General features: G+C 37.8%; 2 protein-coding genes across 5 annotated transcripts in view; one reads left to right on the top strand and one right to left on the bottom strand.

Annotated features, from left to right (window-relative positions):
• The window catches only part of beat-Vc (beaten path Vc), a 38,913-nt gene extending 31,148 nt beyond the window's left edge, over positions 1–7,765 (bottom strand). The window contains exons 1-3 of one of the 4 annotated variants that reach the window (XM_068297186.1): positions 7,522–7,765; positions 3,614–3,771; positions 2,913–3,504 (exon numbers count right to left, since the gene is read on the bottom strand). In XM_068297186.1, coding sequence (XP_068153287.1) covers positions 2,913–3,039 — 127 coding nt within the window. In that variant the 5' untranslated portion in view covers positions 3,040–3,504; positions 3,614–3,771; positions 7,522–7,765. Of the gene's footprint in view, positions 1–2,912; positions 3,772–7,521 lie in introns of all 4 variants that reach the window. The other 3 variants (XM_068297185.1, XM_068297184.1, XM_068297183.1) reach the window with 3 other exon arrangements.
• Positions 7,766–9,669: 1,904 nt separating this feature from the next.
• Positions 9,670–11,232, top strand: LOC137582421 (aldo-keto reductase family 1 member B1-like). The gene is made up of 5 exons (XM_068296954.1): positions 9,670–9,791; positions 10,145–10,312; positions 10,365–10,537; positions 10,594–10,738; positions 10,804–11,232. Exons 1-5 carry the CDS (start codon positions 9,717–9,719, stop codon positions 11,194–11,196), a joined length of 954 nt encoding a protein of 317 aa, XP_068153055.1. The 5' UTR covers positions 9,670–9,716; the 3' UTR covers positions 11,197–11,232.
• The last annotated feature ends 10,609 nt before the right edge of the window (positions 11,233–21,841 follow it).

Raw genomic sequence — 21,841 nt, forward strand, 5'->3', positions numbered from 1 at the left:
CCTGGGCCACAGAGTGGCACGTCTAAATATAATTTCCCTTGCTTTGTGGGCTTCTTAAATTTTTGTTTTTCTTTTTATTTTGATTTTAATAAAATTTATCAAAGTTTTTTTTGTTGAAATTTGGTTTTGCTTAATTTGATACACTTTCTCATTTTTAATTTATTACAATGCCGCATACAAGCCATCCTAAACATTCGCGGAGTCTGTACTCCCTGGGCGCATTGCCATTGTAACTGATGCTCTTATAAATGGTCATACCGTTGGACAACAGCATTTCGCTTGCCGCTTTTATCATCAACATGGTCGGCCGGATGGATGCCATGGTTAGATAGATGGCATGGGATGGCATGGAATGGGATGGGAGGGGGGGATTTTGTATTTCCGCCGGCCGCCTGGCTATTGTCCTTGACTGTTTCATTAGAAACAGCTGCCGCTGGCTCCGTTTTTCACAGATTTTTGGGTTTTGTTCAGTTCCGCATTCTGTCCCATTAAAGTGTCATGTTATTTTCTGGCACCCGAAACAAAAGCCAAGTGTTGGCTTCATTATCATTATCATTGTTATTATTATTATTATAATCATTATCAACGCGTTTCCTTTTCCGTTACCGCAGGACAACACAAAAGACAAATGATAAGATAAAACGTGGGCATTCATTCTCTTGAGTGATTTTTAGCTTATTTTATTGCTGTCTTCATCACCCACATAAATAGACGAAAAAAGCAAATTGGAACGAAATAGAAGGCTCATTATGAAATCAACTGACCTCCTTATTATATATATGTATGTACGTACTTAAAAATTTAATGTGCGGGTCTTTAGTTTAAACAGATAAATTGTATAATTAACGATAATGCACAAAAGGAGATTTCAAATGCGATTCGTTTTAAATTTTACCTCCAATTGAAATCAAATATCCTATAGACTAAATTTTTTCATTAGAGAGTTTTCCTAATTACTATCGCTATTCATTATGAAATTTGAAACCCAAATTGTGAATGAGTCAAAAAGGTAATTAAGCTTTGGTAGCTCTCTATTCGAAATGCATTTTCTTGGTTTACATTTCACTTACTATATTTAAAAAACATACTTTAAAACTTAAAAAGGCCTTGGGCTATATAGGATATTAATTCCATGTTTAAATGATATTAATTTACGGCCTGCTTCAGTTAATGCCACAAAAAGTTGCAAATAGCAAGCAGCAGCAGCTCATTTGAAGGCTTCCTGGATATAAGAATGTGAGTTGGCTTCTCTTGCATTTCGCTTGAACGATTGACTCCACATAAATATGCAATTATTATTCCACCGACATCATTGCCAAACCGCCTCCGTGTCCCTCCTTGCTCCATCTGTGAAATAACTTTCACAATTTTTATTTATTTTCATCTGCCATTTGGCAGCTTTTGCGGTCTCACGCACATTTCGCCATGTTTATGACACTCGCGACTTTTGGTCGATGACTGCAAATTGACTTTTACACAAAGATGCAGAGGAGGGAAAGATAATGGAGAGAGAGATGGCGGCTGGAGGCGGTGTCTGTGGAAGGCATGCATATCACTTTATTTGACATATTTATTTGTTGATTCATATATTTATTTATATTTATGCACATAATTTGCATTTGACATATTTTTATGGGACTTTTGCCATGTCAGAGACGAGCGAAATCAAAATAATGCACATATCGGCAATGGAATATTGGCGAAGTATACTATACTCAAGACTATATACACATGCATTTGTATATATGTATGTATGTATGTACATATGTATATATGCAAACCCTGCAAATATGCCAGTGTCTTATAAACAATTCATAAACGCAAATATCAATCAGTTTTCAATTCCATTTCCGGGGCTTCATCCGGGGCTTTACCATAAAGTGAAACCGTTTCTTAAAGCTACGGAAAATGATGGAATAATTCAGCTAAGAAATTTAGTAACTTTATAAAAATAGCAATCTAAACATTATTCAAATCTCTTGAGTCAGAATCAAAAGAGGATGAGGAACCTCTAGCGAAATAAAAAGCAAAGTGGAGAAGATATTAAAACCGTTCCTAATTCCAACCGTTGCCCAACGAATGAGTTATTACCAAATGACATATGATAGCTTTTAATATGTTGAGTAAACTGGAAGAATATTAAAAAGTTTGACAAATTGCACATATCTTTGGATTATATTTATATCCTTGCTCTATATATATACATGAATATGTTCGAAATCCCACCTTCAGCATATTTACAAATTTTAATGCTAGGTTTAAATATTGTAATTTATATGGATGATATAAAAACTTCTGAAATTATTTTTTTGTTTCTCTACTTGACCTCTTGAATTTTTACAAAAATTGCAATGTATTGTTATTGCTGAACAAAGGCGTGCGATAGAGATAGACAGAGGGATAAAGAAAAAGAAAGAGTTTTTCATTTTCATCAACTAGTACCTACTCTATATGAAGTTTTTCTTATTGTTGCTACTGCCTTTTGTGGCAACGATAAGCCTTTCATTTTCATTTTCTTTTTTCTTTTTTTTTTTTGTTTTGTGCATTTTTTATATGTTGTTTCATTGTATTTGCCGGTCTGACAAAGCTGCAAGCAAAATGTTTGTTCAATTCAGATAAATTTATTGTTGTTGTCGGTGCAAATTGTAGCATTTATAGTATTGAATTGTTGCTATTGCCAATGCCAATGCCGATGCGGCATACTCGTAAATAGTTGTGTAAATAAATTGCAAGCGAAAATAAATCGCGGCTCACGCGATAGGCGAACGTTTATGACATTTATGGCCACGATGGTGAAGGGGTATACTAAGGGTTGGGTGAAATTCGGGAGGATGCTGGAGATTTGTGGGAATGGCAACAGTTTACTGTTAATCATGTGCATAAATATCAGGGGCTAAATTCAACGTACTTACCATTAAATGCGGCCAGAAACAGGACGCCAAACAACAGGCATAGTAGAGGCTGCAACGGAGTTATCCTCGTCCTCGTTCTTGTCCTCGTCGGCGTCAGAGTCGGCGTTGGCGTTGGCGTGCTGTTCATGTTAAATCCTTTCCAATTTACTTGTAATCCAGATGCCGGATCCCTGAGCCAGAGAGCTTCTAGTTTAATGTCGTTGCTGGCTGCCTGATGTGGATGTCGGGCATTAAACGGAAACGCGTTTACATTGCCGCGATAAGAAACGGAAATGCTCTCGACTCTAAACGAAGCGATGGCCTGAGAAGGTTCTAACCAGTCAATGGGCACGAGGATGGCAGGAAGTTTGCCTGCCGCTAAATATGCCGCACTCTGCGTCCTGCTGCGTTTATATATTTTTTTCCCCTTGTTGTTCTTTTATTTTTTTTTCTTTGGTTTTTCTATGCTGATAATGTTTATGGCACTGGATCTAGTTTCTCATGGCTGACTCTTGGGTATCCGTTTATATCTTTTAACATTTTATTACCATTTAGTTGCCAAAGATACTGCTGTTGTTTTTGTTGTTGTTGCTGCTGCTGCTGCTGCCACAGTCTGTTCAAAAATTAACAATGCACTTTCGCTGCTTATAAAGAGTTGGCTTATTAAATTTTCTAGCTTTGGTTCATGTATCATCACATAGCCTAGATTTCTGCTGGCTTACATGCAAAATCCACGTTAAAGATTTATCGTTGTCTGGTTCTGGTGTGCTGTTGCTGTTGTTGCCGCTGTTATTTCTGAGAATTTATGTCTGTCTCGTCGACTTTCAGACATTGGCAAAGCCCAGTTTTAGCATTGGCTTAAAGTCGAGACAGCTCTTGGCTAACAAAAGGGGGAGAGACACTATAGCTGACTGTTGCACTGCCAAGGTAGAAATGTAGTACATGTCTGTGTGTATATTTGTGTTTGCGTGATGCGAGTTGTCCTTGGCATTATGACAGAGAAAGTAAACAAAATGAAAACGGAAAAGTTGATCAAACCTAAGACTACAGCACAAAGCACACTTTTGTTCTGATTATTATTTGAATGGAAGCAGACAAAGGATTTTTCCGCAAAGACCCAAAGATATATGTTCAAAGTTTAAGCTCCGATCAACCAAGTCATTTATGGCATACACTCGACAACATACTTATTCATCTTATCTTATCAATTATTCTATTGAAGGTGGTTTGCCAAGAAGATTTATGCCAAATTTGAAAATGCTAAACCGCTCCTGTTTTGCATCTTCTGCTAACTAATGCACAAAAATTTCAAACATTCAAAACTCAATCTGTAATATACTGCCTGGGCCATTGCCACTGACAAATCGACAGCAGACTTGCAAACTCTGTCTCTCTCCACTCGCTGCTTCATATGACTACTGAGGCAAAAGGCTCAAATCAAATTGGCCGCTAAAACACACTGACTGACTGAATGAGTCACTGGGTGCTGGCTGGCGTCAAAAGTCATCCATCAAGTGGAGCAGGAAGACAACGACATGGAGCTCTGTGCAGAGTTCAACTTTGCATGAAATTGGCTGTGCTTAACATGGGAAACAACATTGGATGGGAGTCGGCCACTTGAGACTTAATAAACTGAAGCCAACGGGCAGCAACAAAATGTATGTAAATAAATAAATGCTTAACTCTTTTCAAAGCCAAGTTCGTCGAGCCATAAAAACGCGGCTCGACTTTCTGCATTATATTATATTTTTTTTCTCCTTTTTTTTGGCCAAATCCCTGGCGGCATTATCATCATCAATTCATCATCACAGAGAGTGGCAAAAGGCTGGAAACGGGAAAGTGCCGACCAGGATGTGGTCCTGTAGCGTAGTTTTAGTCGACTGCTCAGTTTATTTAATTTCACCCAACCAAAAAGAGTCAAGCCGTAGGCCAAAAAACAAAAAACAAAAAAAAAAAACAACAAAATTCTTCATAGTGTTGATGTATGGTATGTGTTGGTGTCAGCGTGTGTGTGAGTGTGTGTGTGCGCCAAGAGAACGAGTTGGTGCTGACTTGCGTTAGGTCCGAGTTCCTCTTTTGCCAGCGTTATATCGTCAGCAGCATAACCAAAAAGCCGCAGCTAGCGCCAAATGTTTTTCTATGTTCCTCATATGCAAGCGCCTCAGTATGGGTGTTTGCTTAATTTGTATGTGTGTGAGTGTGAGTGAGTGAATGTGTGTTTATTTTTTCTGCTTGGTTTTGTTTACTGCAGGACGATGTTGTTGCCTATGTGGCTTCTATGCTGGCAGGCCAAACTGGTTGACTGGTTGGATGGCTGGCTGGCTGGCTGGATGACTGGGTGACTGGCTGGTTGGCGTTTTCTAAACAACCCAGTAAAATGCCATGAGTCAAATAAATTACCCCAACATTGTTGTTGGCAAATTTTTGATGGTTTAATTTTGTGGAAAATAAGTTGAGCCGCTGCTGTGGCGGCCATATAACACATATGAAATACAAACACACAGATGAACAAATAAACACACAAATGTATGTATATACATACATGCCTACAAACATCCATCCGCATACATATACACATGCATACACAGGAGTATGAAGGGAAAAATTGTTGCCTACTTTTGTGCTCGGCGTATACGCAATAAAATAAACGCGTCGCAGCTACAACATATCCGTTGTTCTCCGTTGCTCTCTTGGTTCTTTTGGGCCCATTTTCTGCCGCATTGCCAGTTTTATTTATTTATTTTTATTTGCCGTTGGCTTGGGCCTCTCGTCTCTGCGCCCTTTATTCATTCATTTATAAATTATTATTGCGAAAAATATTCACATGCCTCCCTCCTAAACGCTTATGTACATGTTTTGTGTCCGTGTGTGTGTGGGGGTATGTGGCACTTGAAAATGCTTTACATTTTCAATTTCCAACACATACACATTTATCAAGCGAAAAACCTTTGGTTGTTTATTTAAAAAATTTATGAGTTAATGAGTTTTCAGCCATATTTTGTTAATGTAAATCTTTACTCGTTCAAAGACAAAGGCAAACAATTCAATAGAAACTCAAGAAATTGAATGCTTTATTAACCATTAATTAATATTTCAAGGAGTTTTCCCATACATCTACTTATGGAGGGCCCGAAAAAAAAAAAAAAAAAGAAAACAAAGAAAACGAAAAAGAGAAAAGAAAATACTCGACGAATGCTTTCAATTAAGCTACACCATCATTGCCAACATTACCAACTTTGTCATCATCGCTTTTAGCGTCATTATCGGCATCATCCTCATAATCATCATCATCATCATCATCATTATTGTCATCATCTCAGTCATGAGTTGCCCTTCTTGACATTGTCAAAAGGGTTTAAGTGGCTACACTTGAACCTCCCCATAATGCTAGACAAATATGAAAGCAAAAAAAATTGGAATATTGTTGCTATGACTCCTCGAAGTCGAACATGACGAGCGACTTATGCTTGTTAAGGGAAAAGTTTAAAGCAACTTTTGCTTCACTTATAAAAGCAGGAAATTTACATAATTTTAAAGCAAATTTCCTGTGAATAAGATATGCAAAAGGTTAACCTAACAATGAAAAGGAAATTGATACAAAAGGTATTAGGTATTACCATTATGGAACTTCTCTACTTTATCATCATCTTTATTTGTAGCCATATTAAAGCATATAATGATAAGATTAAATCTAGTTTTAATTAGAGAAATAAACAAACGATGCTTCAGAGTCAAATTCTTTGAACTCTGTGAGTCTATTAGCCAATTAATCTACTTTCAGTAATATAATTACTTGATTATCATCTTCATAATAATCCTATTTCAGGTTGACTCTTTCGATTGCTTATGGGAATAGTTCTGATCATTTGCTGGAAGTTTAAGTGTGTGCTTACCGCATTCCAATGGTGATTATTGTGGTAAGAACTTACTCCACTTATGGTCAAGTGGATCACTTAGCATCAATTGCAAATGATTGGGTCTACTCCCAATCAAGAGACTTCAATCACGCACACTCAAACCAGCACAAGGGGACCAACACACTTAGGTATGGCATTGTCTAGGCTTAGGCCTACGACTAAATAGCCTGTTAGTCAAGCCCCGAAAATCGCCAACAATAAACAATTAATTACAGGGCATTTTTGTGTTTGCCAAACAGCAATTTGTCAATTCTCTTTCTCTCACCCCACAGAAGGCATGTTAAAGGGCTAATTAAAAGCTTGTAAAACCAAAAAAAAAAAAAAGAATGAAAAAAAATTAAAAGAACCGAAAAATCGCACAGCACTTTTGAGACTGAGAAGAGTTGATTTGAAACTGGCAATTCACCTTCGTCATTGTCATGTTAATTAATTCGCTAACACTCGAGGAGACAAGTGAACACAACAGCTGCTCAACTTTGACCTCTGCCCATAAATGAGTGCGTGTGAAATGCAAAGAAAACTCGCAAACTCCAAAAAACTGTCAAAAACATGCAAAGCGAGAATAATGCTAAGAAAGGGCGGCCTGAGGTCCACCTTCTGCACTTGCTAAGAGTTTTCAATGGGCATCAATCTTTAATAGCCTGCCCGCATTTTGCCTTAACCCATTCCAGTAACAATAACAGCAACAACAGCAACAGCAGCAGCAGCATTACCCGGCGTCCAGTCATGGTAAGCCACAGTTCAATGCCTCTGGCATGGTTCATTGGTGGTAGTCAAAGGCAAACACTCCACACACACACACACATAAATACTGGGGCAGTCACTTTTTGGGTTCGTTCGTACATGTATTTTGTCGTCAAGTTTCGTCTTTTTGGCTTGTTTTCTTTTTCGGTGTTACGTTGGATATTGCGTATACGCCGCGTGTGGCACGGTCGCGCGTTAACAACCTCTGCACGAACAGAAGGCTTTTCAAGACTGATGTTGGTGATGCTGGGGCCAGCCAAACTCACAGCAGAGCTGCCTCTGCCAACGAAGCCGACGCAGGCAGCAAAAGGCGAAGTACTTCGCTGATGTCACGTCAAGACGAAGGCTGAGACACACCAGCAACACCGTTGAAGTAGTGTCTGGCTGATGCCTCGCCTCTGGTATATGAAGGCTTCCTTTACTGCTGCTGCTGCTGCTGCTGCTTCTCCTGTCTTCGTTTGGGAAGTCCAAAATCGCAGCTGAAGCCAGTCAGTCATGCGGCTATGGCTACAGTAAGCGTAACATATTGTCGCATGGCCAGAAATTTGCTGCCGAAATCAAGGACGAAGTTTAACACTTAAACGAGTCGCAGCTTCAAAGCATTGTAAGAGTGGATGTCGGTTTTCGAGTACCATTGACTCTTCTGTAGCTTTGTCGCCCTGCCAAAATTCTCTTAGACTCGCCTAACACACACGTTTCTAGGTCAGTTATGTGAACAGTTTACGAGTCTCCCAAGGGAATGAAACGAAGCAGTAAAAGTCGTAAACCCAATAACCAACAAAAAATATCTTTCATATTGGATATTTTTAGAAATCATATACAATTATTAAAATATTTACATATAATAAGCATTATTTGTAAATTTGTTTATATTTTTAACATAGCACTGTTATTGCTGCCGGCTCTGTTAAAAAGTCTACACAAAATGTTAGATCCATGTTCAAATCGCTGTTAACCCGTTATAGCATTTACATTACATTGTCATTTCGTTTTTTTTCCCCATAACAACATTAAAACTAGGAAAATATCAGGATATATATGTTAACTATATACAATGAAATTGTTTATCATTAATACCTTTGGTTTAGATTTCTGTTATAATTTTATAGTTCAGCTCTAGCAGAATCATAAGAAGTTCTTTATCTAAAGAAGTCAATGGACTCAATTCAATTGCATAGTTTATTATGTTTACTTTGGTGGCATAATTATTTAATTTAAAATTTCTTTTTTATTACATTGTCGCTTTAGATTGACTTGACTAAAGAATTGAGTACACTAACTATGTAAATTTCTATTTTATGTTGGAGAGCAATAAGAATTTCAGATTTGCAAGCAGCTTGGCCAAAGCAAAAGGCAAAGCAATTACAGATGCCAGACAATAGCCATGGAAATCGTGCTTTTAACATTTTTTGATGGCCAGCAATAAAAGTTAACCCTCCTTCGCCGGCTTTTGTGTGTACTATTGCAACTAGGCAAAACTAAACCAGACCAGACCAGACCAAATCCAAAACTCATGCCAAGAGCTTTCTACTTCACTTCACGTAGCCAAGAAAGTCGCGTCAAGTACATTTGGATATTTAATGCCATTTTGGGATCGTAAAATTTTTGAGTGTATCTTTCTGATGGGACGAAGCAATGCCGGCCCAGTCGGGTGATTCACAACAAAAAAAAAAAAAGAAGAGGCAACGAAAGGGAGAGATGAAGAGAAGAGAGAAAGAGAGCCAGAGGACAAAGTAGTCCTAGCGCAATTATCTTTTGGACTTGGACATAGACAAGGATGTTCTGCTATTAGATGACCCAACTATTTTTGCGTATATTTAACGCATATTTTATGTGCCTTGTCGCATTTTTTTTCTATTTGGCTTCCTTTGCTTTTGCCTTTTTATGACCCCAAAGTCAGACGAAAAATGGCGGTGAGAGAAGATTTTATGTTTTTGCCTTGCAGATACATAAATATAGATACAAAAAACACAATCTTTAATGGATTTCACTTTTTTTTTTGTGTTTTTCGTCTGTGTGTTTGCGTGTGACTTTGCCTTTGTTTTAACTTTAATGCATAAGATTGATAAGATGTGCCTATAAAAAGCCAACTACAAGTCGTCTGGCGAACAGTGTGTGAAATATTTGCAATAAGAGCAGAGCCAGTTAAACTATTCTGATTACAATGACCTCTAAAGTTCCGTTTGTCAAGAACAATAATGGCACCCAAATACAATCTATAGGACTGGGAACCTTCAAGGTAAATATTAAGACATATATATTTTAATCAGAATGTTTGCAAACGTCACTAGCACAATGTGGACCCGTAGTTCTTAAGTGGCGGCGTTTAAAGGAGAGTAACATAGAAAACTATCTAGTATATTTACACTTGCCATACTTTAGTAGACACCCCCTTCAAAGCTAAATAGTTGATAAGCCACTGGCTTGTTCCCATTCTATTCCTTGATAAGATAAGATCAACGTTAGACCGTTTTCCCTTGATTGTTTAGAGTCAAGTCACCTATTAACGTGAGCAGTTCATTCATTAACGTTAGTGATTTGTAGTGCTTTTTAAAGTATTTTCTAATCTTATGAAATTCCATTTCAACACAGTCTTTAGGTGGCGATTGCGAGCGAGCTACCTTACATGCCATCGATGCTGGCTACCGGCACTTGGATTGTGCTTACTTCTATGGAAACGAAGCTGAAGTTGGATCAGCAGTGAATAAAAAAATTTCCGAGGGTGTCATTAAACGGGAAGACATTTTTATTACCACAAAGGTAAGTTGTTTGAATCTTGCACATTTAGACTTCTTAAATAAACTTCCTTTAGCTGTGGTGTACCTTCCACGAACCCGAAAGAGTGGAACATGCGTGCCGCAAAAGTCTAGAGAACTTTGGTCTGGATTACATTGATCTGTATTTGATACATTTTCCCTATTCTTATGTATATCGTGGAGATGACGAAACAATACCCCTAAATGATAAGGGAGAAGTGGAGTTAACGTAAGTTGTTTTTAATCGATATTTGAATATTTCAAAAGACCCTTGAACTACTGCAGCGATGTGGACTATCTTGACACTTGGCGGGCAATGGAGAAACTAGTCGAATTGGGCCTGACCAAGAATATTGGTGTATCTAATTTCAACTCACAACAACTTGCTCGTTTATTGGCCAATTGTAAGATTAAGCCCATACATAATCAGGTATGTCTTCAATTGTGATGTGAAATACAAACGAACTAACTAACACCTGGCCTATTTCATTTCAGGTCGAATGCCATCCCGCACTAAATCAAAAAAAATTAATTGCATTTTGCCGGCAGAACGATATTGTGGTTACCGCTTTTTGCCCCTTGGGCCGACCAGATCCAAGCAAAAAGACACCCGATTTTCTATTTGATGATAGAGTTCAGGCTATTGGCGATAAATATGGCAAGACACGGGCTCAAATTGTTTTGCGTTATTTAGTTGAAATCGGAACTGTTCCGTTGCCAAAATCCTCCACCCCCCAGCGCATTGAGGAGAACTTTAACATATTTGATTTTAAACTGGATGCTGAAGATCATAAAGTTCTGGAATCGTTTAATAGTCCAGAGGGTCGTGTGGTTCGCGCACTGCAAGCTGTAAATAACATCAATTATCCTTATAATATTGAGTTTTAACAATGATTAAAGTTCATCACCTAATACCGAGCATAATGAAGCGTTGGTTACATACATATATAAACTCTGTCTCAAGTGGGCCAAAACCAACAAGGGGGAGAACTCACACACACACACACACACCTACTTGAATACATTCTACATGCATATATGTATGTGTAACTATAGACCAAACAATGTCAACAACAATTTAGAAATTGAGCTTGAGTTTGGAGGGTGAAAAGTTTTTGCATTTCATGTGTTTTTGTCATTGGAACTCGCTAATTTCCGTGGATAATAGTTTCATCTTCGTGACGGCTTTACTCTTTCTCGCTTACACATGCTTTCCCAAGCATTTTGTTTGCTTTCTTCCATCTGGCTCTAATGGCTGACATGTTGAATTTGTCGTTGTAGGTTTTTCAACTTCTTCAAGTTTTTCTTCCTCTACCTTCATTTGTTTTTCTTGTTGCGTGCTAAGAGGATGTGCGTGAGACTTGGGAGGAAATGGCTTTTCTTTTACTTCTACTTTAAGCCGTCACATACATATACGTACATACACACATACAAGAGTTTTTGCATTTACAACACAAATTGAAATGGAATCTTTGGTCGACTCGTTACAAAATGCACTCGACTGGCATGAAATGAGCCGCATCCCGTGGCCATAGTTTATGGGCCCACTTGCTACTGCCACTGCAGATGCAGATGCAGTTGCAGTTGCGGGTGCGTGTCATAGTCAAATTGACCCCATTAATCCTTGCGGCCAGATAGCACTGGCAAAAGCAAATGCCAAGCCAAAAACAATGACAAAAGCAACTGGCCCCAGACCATAGACACCATTGCTCTAGCAAAACCTCCATAAAATTTAACAAAAAAAACAAAAAAACAACAAACAAAATGTAACCCCAAGCCCGGAGAAACAAAAAAATAAAGAAAATGAAGATGCAACAAGGACAACAGCAGCGTACGCGCACATCCTTTTAGTGCTGTTCGTTTGGCTTGTTTATGGCTTGTTGATTCGTGCATGAGATAAAACATTTATTTGCGTCGCCTCTTCGGAAGTGGATATAATTCACAAAGGACTACAACATTCCAAGATAGTTTCGTGTTTTAAAGACAAAGCAAGATGATGATGGTCTTATTGAATTTTTCTACAAAAAAGAAAAAAAATTAATTATAAATATTTTTGTGTGGCAATACACAAGGAGGAGGGAACCCCTTCCATATTTGTGTGGCATATCAATTTCCTAACTCGGCCTTGCCTACTTGCAAAGGCTTAAGTGTCCGCTTTCCCATGGCCATGTAACAAATGATCAATGCTTGAAACTGTTGCGTTTAATCTTGGACTTGGCTCAATTCCCAAGACCCATTAATCATTTTGGTCATCAAGCATGAAAGCGATTACTCATACATCCATAGATGATTCCCATTCCACACGGTTCCAAGAAATTGCTATAGCAAACATTGCTTAATAGGCAGGCAAATGGAAAAACAAAATGGACGAGTGTGTGTGGGTGTGAGTGTGTGTAGTTGTGTGTGCCGAGTGAAAGACTATTTTGCCAAAAAATGTGAGCAATGGCTCCATCACTCTATCTCTTTCTGCCTCTCTCAATGTCTTCTTCTCTCTCTGTCTCTCTCTCTCTCTCTCTATTTCACTTCTTTCTCCTAATATTTACCTAAGTGTTATTTCTGTCGGCTTAGTTGGCCGAAATTATGCTACACACAATATTTCGTTATATTTATCACATTTGATTGTGCGTATTAACAGAGAGTTTAGTGGGGCGTGTGGCAGCGGATGTTAAATGGGGAGGGGAATGGGGAGGGGGGTGGTGGTGTGGTATGGGTATGTGGCAAGGAATTAATAAGATAACTTTTGTCTATGTGTATGTGTGGGAGCGCAAGGACTGAGAGTTTGGCGGACAACCGCTGGCTTATGACTGTCAGCGGGTCGGCAAAAGTTATTTATTTAACATTTTGGCTTAATTTGTTTTTATGGCTGCTTGGACTTTATATCTGTGTAAATCAGCAGATTTATATTTCGCTTGGCTGGCTGGCTAATTTGATTTTGAGCCGCCAACTTGCCACACACACACACACACAGGCACAGACACACACACACTACCATACAAGGGGACGCATTTAAATGGAAATGGATTCAAAGTTAGGCGCACATGTTGTGCAAGTTAATTAGCACAAAGAGACTGGCTGGGGAGGGGAAAAAAGTGACTGCTGGGCTGGTGGGGTTGGCGGGGTGTTTGCCAGTCAGTTGCATATAGGGGGCACATTTTGTAAACAAATTGTTTCAAGGCCTTGGCTTCAATTCAATTGCTTAGTGAAATGCCATTTACAATTGTTTATTTTAAGTGGGCCTATTGCACGTGCCATGGTAATCTGTGTGAGAGTTTGTGAGAGTATGTTTGTGGATATTTGTATGCGTTTATTGCGGCTAATTAAAAGCAAACAATGGCCAAACAAAGTAGGTTACATGCAGCTGCAACAGCAACCACAGCAGCAGCAACAACAAAGACAGGCCAATCAAGTCAAAGCCACATTACATGTTACATTATATTTGAATCGTTTCTCTCTCTTGCGACCTCTGTTTCTCTTTGCTTTCACTTGCTGGATTTCTTTCAACAATTTCTTTGGCCTGAGCTACGCCTGAGTGGGCCCAGCATCGAGTCAAGTCTTTTGTTTTATGCGGCGCCATAATGAAACAATTAAGTGCAGAAAATTAGGTTTCAGCTGCAGACACGGTGCAGCAGCCGCACAGTGCCAATGCAAATGCTAAGAGTAAAATAAATAAAACCGAAACACAAAAGAAACCGAAAGGATGAGGGAGCAGCGACGTAAGGCTGGCAAACAGAGAATCGGACAAGGTGGACGAATCTCAGCAAGCAGAGCAGAATGTGACAGGAAAACCCCACCACAAAGGCAATCATGTTGACAGTAAAGTAAAGGTTGAAAGGGCACGGGAAAGGGACCCAAACTGCAACTGTAACTGGCTGCAGAATGTTAAGTCCTTGACTGGGTAAAAGTAAAACCCATTGTCCATTGTCCATTTAATGCGGCACAGTCATAGTCGTAGACGTTGCTGACGTGTGTTATCAGTGTCAAGTATTGCGCTCTAAAGTATGCTATAGAAGCTGCATTGTTATGACCAGGACTCAATGGGTAAGGGCAGGCTTGAAAGACTGAAACAATGAAAGAAACAGGCCAGTTATGCCATCACAATTGTACTTGGCAAAAAGTGAAATGGAGCACACACTTGATCTACTTATCCACAGAAGAACAAGTGAGCAAGTGAAAAATTGTTTTTTCTTGACGTTGCAAATTGCTTAAACGTTCCACACGAGACAAAATGCATTTTAATTTGAGTTTTAAATGAATTAGCATGCTTCTACACAGATATCCCTTTTCATCTGAGAAACGTTTTTATGATTTTCGAATCCAATTATTCATAGTAGAGAATCTAAAATTTATACTTAGAAGATATTCCTAAAGACTGGTTATATCCTGTATGTGGTTATTAAAACCATTGTACAAGTTAACATGTAGTTTTTTGATAAAGTATAGAAGAATCATGTACATATAACAATTGGGTCGTTTAAACATGTTTTTATGTATATCCTCCCAAAAAGTAACATGGAGAGTTCGAACTCATCCATGTAGGGAGGTTAGTTATTTTGATAGCGCATGTATGATAACAAAATAATTTTACTTCCATGTTTCTGTTTATTTATCCTTTTGGCTGTCATGGTTATGTTTGTATTGCGCCCAGTCGCAGCATCCAGCAGGCCCTAGGTGTATGTACAATCGTTCCACACATACACACACTCCCACATGTATGCATGCAGAAGGGTAAATGTTTTTATTAGACATTTTGTCAACATCATGCAACTTTCATGGCGAACGAGTGAGCTACCTATTTTTATTCGTTCATATGCGAAATTTATTGCAAACGAATTACATACATTGCCGGTTCTGACCCGCAATAAGTCTATGGATGTGTGTGCGTGTGTGTTGTGTGTGCTGCGTTATACAAACACCGGAGAGTTGGCGACCTTCCGCTTCCTGGGGCGTATGTTGATTTTAATGCTAGTTTTGTTGGTTTGCCATTCCCTGCGCGCGCATGTGTCCTTTTAAGTTAAACAAAATCATAAAAGCAAAACATTTGGGGTACATCCAATTACAACAAATTCAAACACTCAAAAAGAAGCCAGCAAGCCATAAGCTTAACGGTTTTCAATTAAACGAAAAGCTTTCTATGCCCTTTCTAATGCACATATATGTATATGTATATATTTGTTATATATATGTAGGTACATATTTAATTAGGGAAATGTATTCAATGTTAATACAGCAACTTATCTGATTTATTTCAGTTGGTAGTAGTTGTCTCTGCCATTTGACATTCACCATTTGCAATTTGGCTAAATTAATTTGGTAAGAAATCACGTAGATAAGCAATTAACATTGCCCCACTCAAAGGAGTTGGCCCTTACCAAAAGCCCCCGACTCCTCATCCTATCTGCTCAAGTCCTGTTCTCTGTTCTATCGTTTTATTTCATTTACAGGCCACGTACGTGTTGTCCATCCATTGTTAAAGAGCATAAAATACGCTGACGGCTTTCAAATGCAAAGCAAACTAACACCCAAATGTCTGACAGAAAAAAGGCAACAAAAAAAATGTAGATAAATGAAAGAGATAGAGTAAGAGATAAAGAGAAACTAAAGAACAAGGGTTTGTCAATGGCCTTACATACATAGTTTTGAAAGTAAGTAAAAATTTAACTACTCTTTTTAACCATTCAGTAGAACTAATCGGTATTAACTTTGCTTTAATTCGAAAACCAAAACTTTTCTTTCAATTCTTAAATCACAACCATTAATTATGTATTGCAATTGGTTTTTACTTCATTTTTTTTTTCGTCTCCTCTGCCCAGATAATTTAATTCCCCATAATTCTGCCAAAACAGGCATTAATTACTGCCTTTGTTTAGCCTAGCTAACAAAAAACCTCATTTAAATAAAATTTAAATAAAATAACCAAAAATCAAATGAATGCAAATTAGCATATTTTAAATGTAATACCAGCTGACAATTACACAATGCTTTCTGCCGCTTCTGTTGTTGTTGTTGCTGCCGCTGTCGAGTTGTTAAATTTTATTATTTATGCCGCATTTAATGCCAAGTTCAACAAAGCCAACAGCACTGAAAATCCTTTGGTAATTCTAGTTTTAAAATAATTTTACACACACGCAAAAAAAAAACCAAACCTAAATATGATAATTTCCAAAATGTAAAAAAGTGTAGCACAAAAAGTTTGATATTCGACATTTGTATACCTTGTAAGTAAGAATGAATCATTATTCGATTGAACTTCCCCTCTGAAAGTGGGGGATTCAAATGGATTTGTCCTTTTTACTTTAACTGAAAAAGTCCTTCATCTTAAACTCAGTAGCCGAATAAAATTTCCTCCATTGATAAAAAGTTAATTGAAAACTAATTGCAGGGTATTTGGAGTTGAATCTATAAGCGAATCGTTTCTGGCTCATTGCAAATCGTATTCTATGAAGCTTTTCTGCACTTTAATGCACATAATAATTATTAATAATTATTTTTGGCAGCTTATTTATTGCTGAGATTTGTAATGCGATTAAATGTGTATTTTTCGATACTTTATTAGCAGGTAAATTTAATTAGATATAACTTATTACATTAATTGATTGGAGTTGTTAAATTTAATTTTGCCAAAAAAACATCCTAAACGAAATATATATCTAAATATTAAACTATTCACTAAAAAAAGTTTCTTCTTCGTTTAGTCCAAAGAAAATAAAAAATTAAAGTCATTAAATAATTTCCATCTAGTTTAAAAAAAGTAAACTTTGAGTTTTCGTCTTCTCATAACAGTTTATATAACACATACACATACATACATATTTGTAAGTATCAAATATTCAATTGACTTTTGCCCAAAATATTTGCCCGGTCACGTTTTATTGTTAATTTTAACAAATTTTTTTTTTTTTTTTTTTTTTTTTTCTTGTTGCCAAAATGCATATAAAATTTAACGGCTCTTCACAATGGCGCATACACAATGAATGCCTCTCTGTTGTCACAATAACAAACAAATGGTTGGGCACAGAGTGAGAGAGGGGAAGAACAAGAAGGGAGGAAAAGGACAGGATAGGGGAGACTCCAACACACACACACACACAAACAAACATATTGTACGAGAGCCTAGCACATATTTTGCTATAGGCCGATTTGCGCTTTGTGCCTTTGCGACATATCTTTTTTTTTAGGCCCCATCTAAAATGGGTATATTCACAGTTTCAATAAACTTGGCAAAGAATATTTGTTAAATAAAAACAGGTAGACTTTGGCAAATATCAAATAAGTATGTCATCGCAGATTTTCATACTTTGTTAGAAGTTCTGTTGTTCGAAAACTGTTTCAGAAGTTTGTTAAAACGGGTTCTACAATTTGTATAATTTATTTGGCTTTTAGATAAAACGGCTTAAATCAAATGCATTAGACATAATAGGCTCTCAGAATGGCTTTTCAATAGCAGTTGGATTTAAATGTGCCAGGATTTGAGTGATTATTCTTAACTTTTACAGTGTATGAAAAAGTCGAAGAGTCCTTTTAAGAGCAAGCATTTGTTGGATTTTTGTACTTTTTACCATTCTCTGGCTTGTTGCATATTTAAGCGCTTTTAAAACATTTGTTACTCTTTTTTCCGTGTGTTTTTATATCTCTGTTCGGGTGTGAGTGTCTGTTTGGTCCTGGGTATGTCTCTTAGTGTGTGTGTGTGTATTGGAGTGTATGTGTGTATGGTCCCCACTTTTATTGTTTTGGTTATCAATGCTCAGCGCTTTTAAAAAATTCAATTGCGGTCGGAAGTCGTCGCACTCCCATAAACTGCCAGCGACCCTCTCTTTGGTCCTTTACCATTACTCACCCCCCATCCGAAAGTTTACCCCACGCCGCACCGTTTGTCTACGATTTACATTTAAATGGCGATAAAAAAAAACACCCAAAGAAGTGATACAAATGTAAAATGCTACACTCAAGTGTGGTCCAAGCTGGACTCCTTGGCTTTAATGATGCGGGCCCCCGTCCTGTACTATCCTTTCCATTACCACTCTGGCTTGCCCTCACCGTGAAGCCCTCTTATGTTTTGCGCAAAATGTAAATTTAAATTCTTTTCAATTGTTATTGTTGTTGTTCTATTTGCACTTTGTCGCAGTAGCACGACGCCTCGACGCCTTGGTCCTGGAGCATCCCAGCAGAAGCGACACCCTGAAACATACGTTAGCTCTCGTTTTCTGTTTTGGGAATTCTCATCGTTGTCGCATTGTCGTTGCCATTGTTTGTTTCATTCGTTTGTTTGTCACTTGTTACTATTTCAACTTTTGTTTTTATTCCAGAAGAATTTGTGTTTAGAATTCTTCTTATTTTGTAAGAGCCTTATTAACTCTTGGCTACATTAAGAGACAATAGATGTTAATCGCAATGAGTTGGCATTTGTTTAATTACTTTTTCCTAATATATATTTATTTTTCTTCTACTCACTCAAAATTTGCTTGGATGAAAACATTTGCTCTGTTTCATTTACAAATAGAAAACATTCTCTGATATATGTAGACATATTTATTTGTTCGATTTCCAATTATGTATCTGCTTGACATAAATTTACATTTATGCGGTTTTCTAAATATTATTTACTGTGGCCATAATCTAAGGATACACCCGTTTGGAAATAAGCTACATAGCTATACGGAAATTTTGCCAATTTCCGAAGTGACAAAATCACTGAATTTACAACGCCGTCAATCTTTATCACTGCCATTGCACTTGGCTGGCCAAATAGCAACAAAATGCTACCCAAAGGCGTGTAAACCAACTGTCTAAGGCTTGGGGGCGTGGCACGTGGCATATTTTCTCATGCGCTTGTGCCACAAAAAAAAAAATACCCGATAAGCAAGTGCAAATTTTCTTTGGCAATCGGGAAAAGTATGTAGAAAGCGGAAAGGAAGGAGCAAACCAAAAAAAATGCTGAGAAAGAGAAATAATTCTGATATTTGATTTTTAGCCGCATTTATTTGGCACTTTTGCCGATTTTGGCTGGACTTGTTCAACATATATGCCGATTAACTAGTTTCAACTTGAGCCAGAGCCAAATGCCAACCAGAATTGCCATGAGAATTCTTGGCAATTGAATTATCTTCTGCTTTGGTATTCCCGTTCCAGTTGACTGCAAATGAACTTTTGTCCAACTGCCGAGTGCATAATTGACAAATTTATGTTTGCAAAAGGTTGCCATTGCTTTGATTTATATTAGATGTTCATTATATACAGTAGACAATATAAGTATGTATGTATGTGTATGTAAGAGTAAAGAATGTACATACATATATATATAATTTTTAATTATGTTCTTGTAAGCATCCAGAATGCAGATGATGATAATTGTACAATGCATATTTTATGCTCCAATTGGCCTCAGAGGCAATAGGATTGGGAAGGGAGGTTGGTTGGTAGAGTGGGTGGGTTGTTGGGCGGTCGGATGATTGTTCTTGCTGCACGCATTTTAATGAAATCAAAAATTTACGACACTTTTGCCGAGTCAAGCAGAAAAATTCTGCAAATGCTGCTGCTAGTGTCTTCGTTCCTTGTCTCTTTCAAGTCTTTCGGCTCCTCCGCATTCTCCCCATTCTGTGTCTCCTTCTCTAAAGCACAGCCCATAAAGTTTTTGCAAACAAAAATCTGTTTGCGCTTAGAATTGTGCAACGACTGGGACTGCCATTGAGAGGCGGGACAGATACAGAGACAGAGACAGAAAGACAAGGACTGAAACGGGACAGCTTCGCTCCGCTTTCATATATGCAAATGGGGCATTGAAACAATAAAATGCTGCAGTTGAGTGGGTGGAAGCGGGTCTTTGCAAAATGCTTTCAGTTATTTATGCAACGAAGCGAAACAACTAAAATGCAAAATGCGCGAAGATTTCGTTGCTGAAGTGACGAGCCATGCAAATTGATGGGCCCCGCTGCCATGGCAGAGTTTCCACCATAACAGTGCTTCTAAAATTCATCATTGCACCACTGTGCCACCACAAATATCTCTTTAGCCCATCTTCACTTTTACGCTTCTTGCCGCTGCAGCCTATAAAATGGAACAGTTTGCCAATCTTGGGTGTTGGCGTTAGCAAGTTCTTAGCAAACTTTTAACACAAACTGTTGCGACTAGTTGAAAAAGTTAGTTAACAAATAAGAAATAAATTAGCCAGTTGCAAGTGCAACATCTGGAAAATAAAATTCACATCAAAGTTTTGTTTGTCACTTATTTATTATCCATAATCAACTCTATGTACTTGACTGGATAAATAGTTGATGTATTTAACATAAAAATTGCTTTGGAATCACAACTTAACGAATTCACGAATCAATAACCTTTCATATTACTCATACGACATGGTGTTTAAACGAAAAATTGTGAGAAGTGGCCATAAAATTGTTCCTAAAGAGTATTTAAAAATTTATGCAAAAACAATATTTTCAAGCCTCAAACTTGACTGAAAACTTTATTTTTCGACTTTGAAACTTGCGTTGTAACCAAAGGCACTTAAACTTTGTCCATGGCTTAACCAATTATTCAGTTTTGAATATATTTTTTATATCATCTCATATCAGTTACATAATAGATCATATAAGTTGCAAAATCAAACTAGCAAAACCAGTCAAATTTATTTATTATCCCACAGATGTAATGTAAAGGGTATAAATAATAATATGAATTTTTATTGTTGGCATCTCTTGCTAACCATAACCACAATTTTGCATTCTGTCAAGACTGTATGTCATTTGCAATTATTTGTAATTTTAACTTAATATCTTACGTATTCATTAAATAAGTAAAGCATGTCTTTGTTTTTGGAAGACACGTGGTTGGACTAAGGCCAGTCACTTGCAATTAAAACCATTATGGTAAGTACTAACTGTCAGCATCAGGTCTTGGTTGGAGGCTTCCACCGCAAGCAGAATCAACGCCATGAAGCTATTTAAGATCCACCCTGGTGAGAGTGAAATAGATAGATTGAGTGGGGGGGCGGGCAATGTGAGTGGATGGAAGCGAGTCAAATTCAAGGAAGCGCACACTTTGGTTACCAGCTTCAACAGTTTGGCATTTTCTCGGCTGCTGGCTCTGCTGTTCCTGCTACTTTTGTTGACACGGCTTTTACGAACGTTGTCGCAGCCGCTGTCACATGTTGTTCGCTGCACACACACACATGTGCCACATGGGGCTGACATTGGCATGAAGATGCGGATGGGCGGGCAATTGGGGGTGTGAAAGCGTGAAGCTGATGGCAACGCCGCGGCATCTGTCATTTGGCATTTAGTTGCATCGTCTCTACTTCCCACCATAATTCAATCCTAAAGGCAGGGGAATTCTATTTACGTTTTTTTACCAACTACTTTTGACTCGATGTCTACTTAGAAAAAATGTATAGACAACAATTTGCTTAACACATTTTCTAATAATTTTTCCATATTTCTTGAATTAGTATTTTTTTTTTTGTTGATGGGCTGTGAAACTAATCAAAACTTGGCCGGCCGCTTCAATTTGTTCAGAAATCAGTTCTATGTATATCTGCATA

Source organism: Drosophila tropicalis, unplaced genomic scaffold (assembly GCF_018151085.1).
Source record: "Drosophila tropicalis isolate 14030-0801.00 unplaced genomic scaffold, ASM1815108v1 contig_859, whole genome shotgun sequence".
Taxonomy (NCBI): domain Eukaryota; kingdom Metazoa; phylum Arthropoda; class Insecta; order Diptera; family Drosophilidae; genus Drosophila; species Drosophila tropicalis.

Bases quoted from the DNA above. Each gene is read 5' to 3' on its own strand.
- LOC137582421 (XM_068296954.1), top strand. From the start codon at position 9,717: ATGACCTCTAAAGTTCCGTTTGTCAAGAACAATAATGGCACCCAAATA. The intron at 10,313-10,364 runs GTAAGTTGTTTG...AACTTCCTTTAG, and splicing joins ACATTTTTATTACCACAAAG to CTGTGGTGTACCTTCCACGA. The intron at 10,538-10,593 runs GTAAGTTGTTTT...GAACTACTGCAG, and splicing joins AAGGGAGAAGTGGAGTTAAC to CGATGTGGACTATCTTGACA.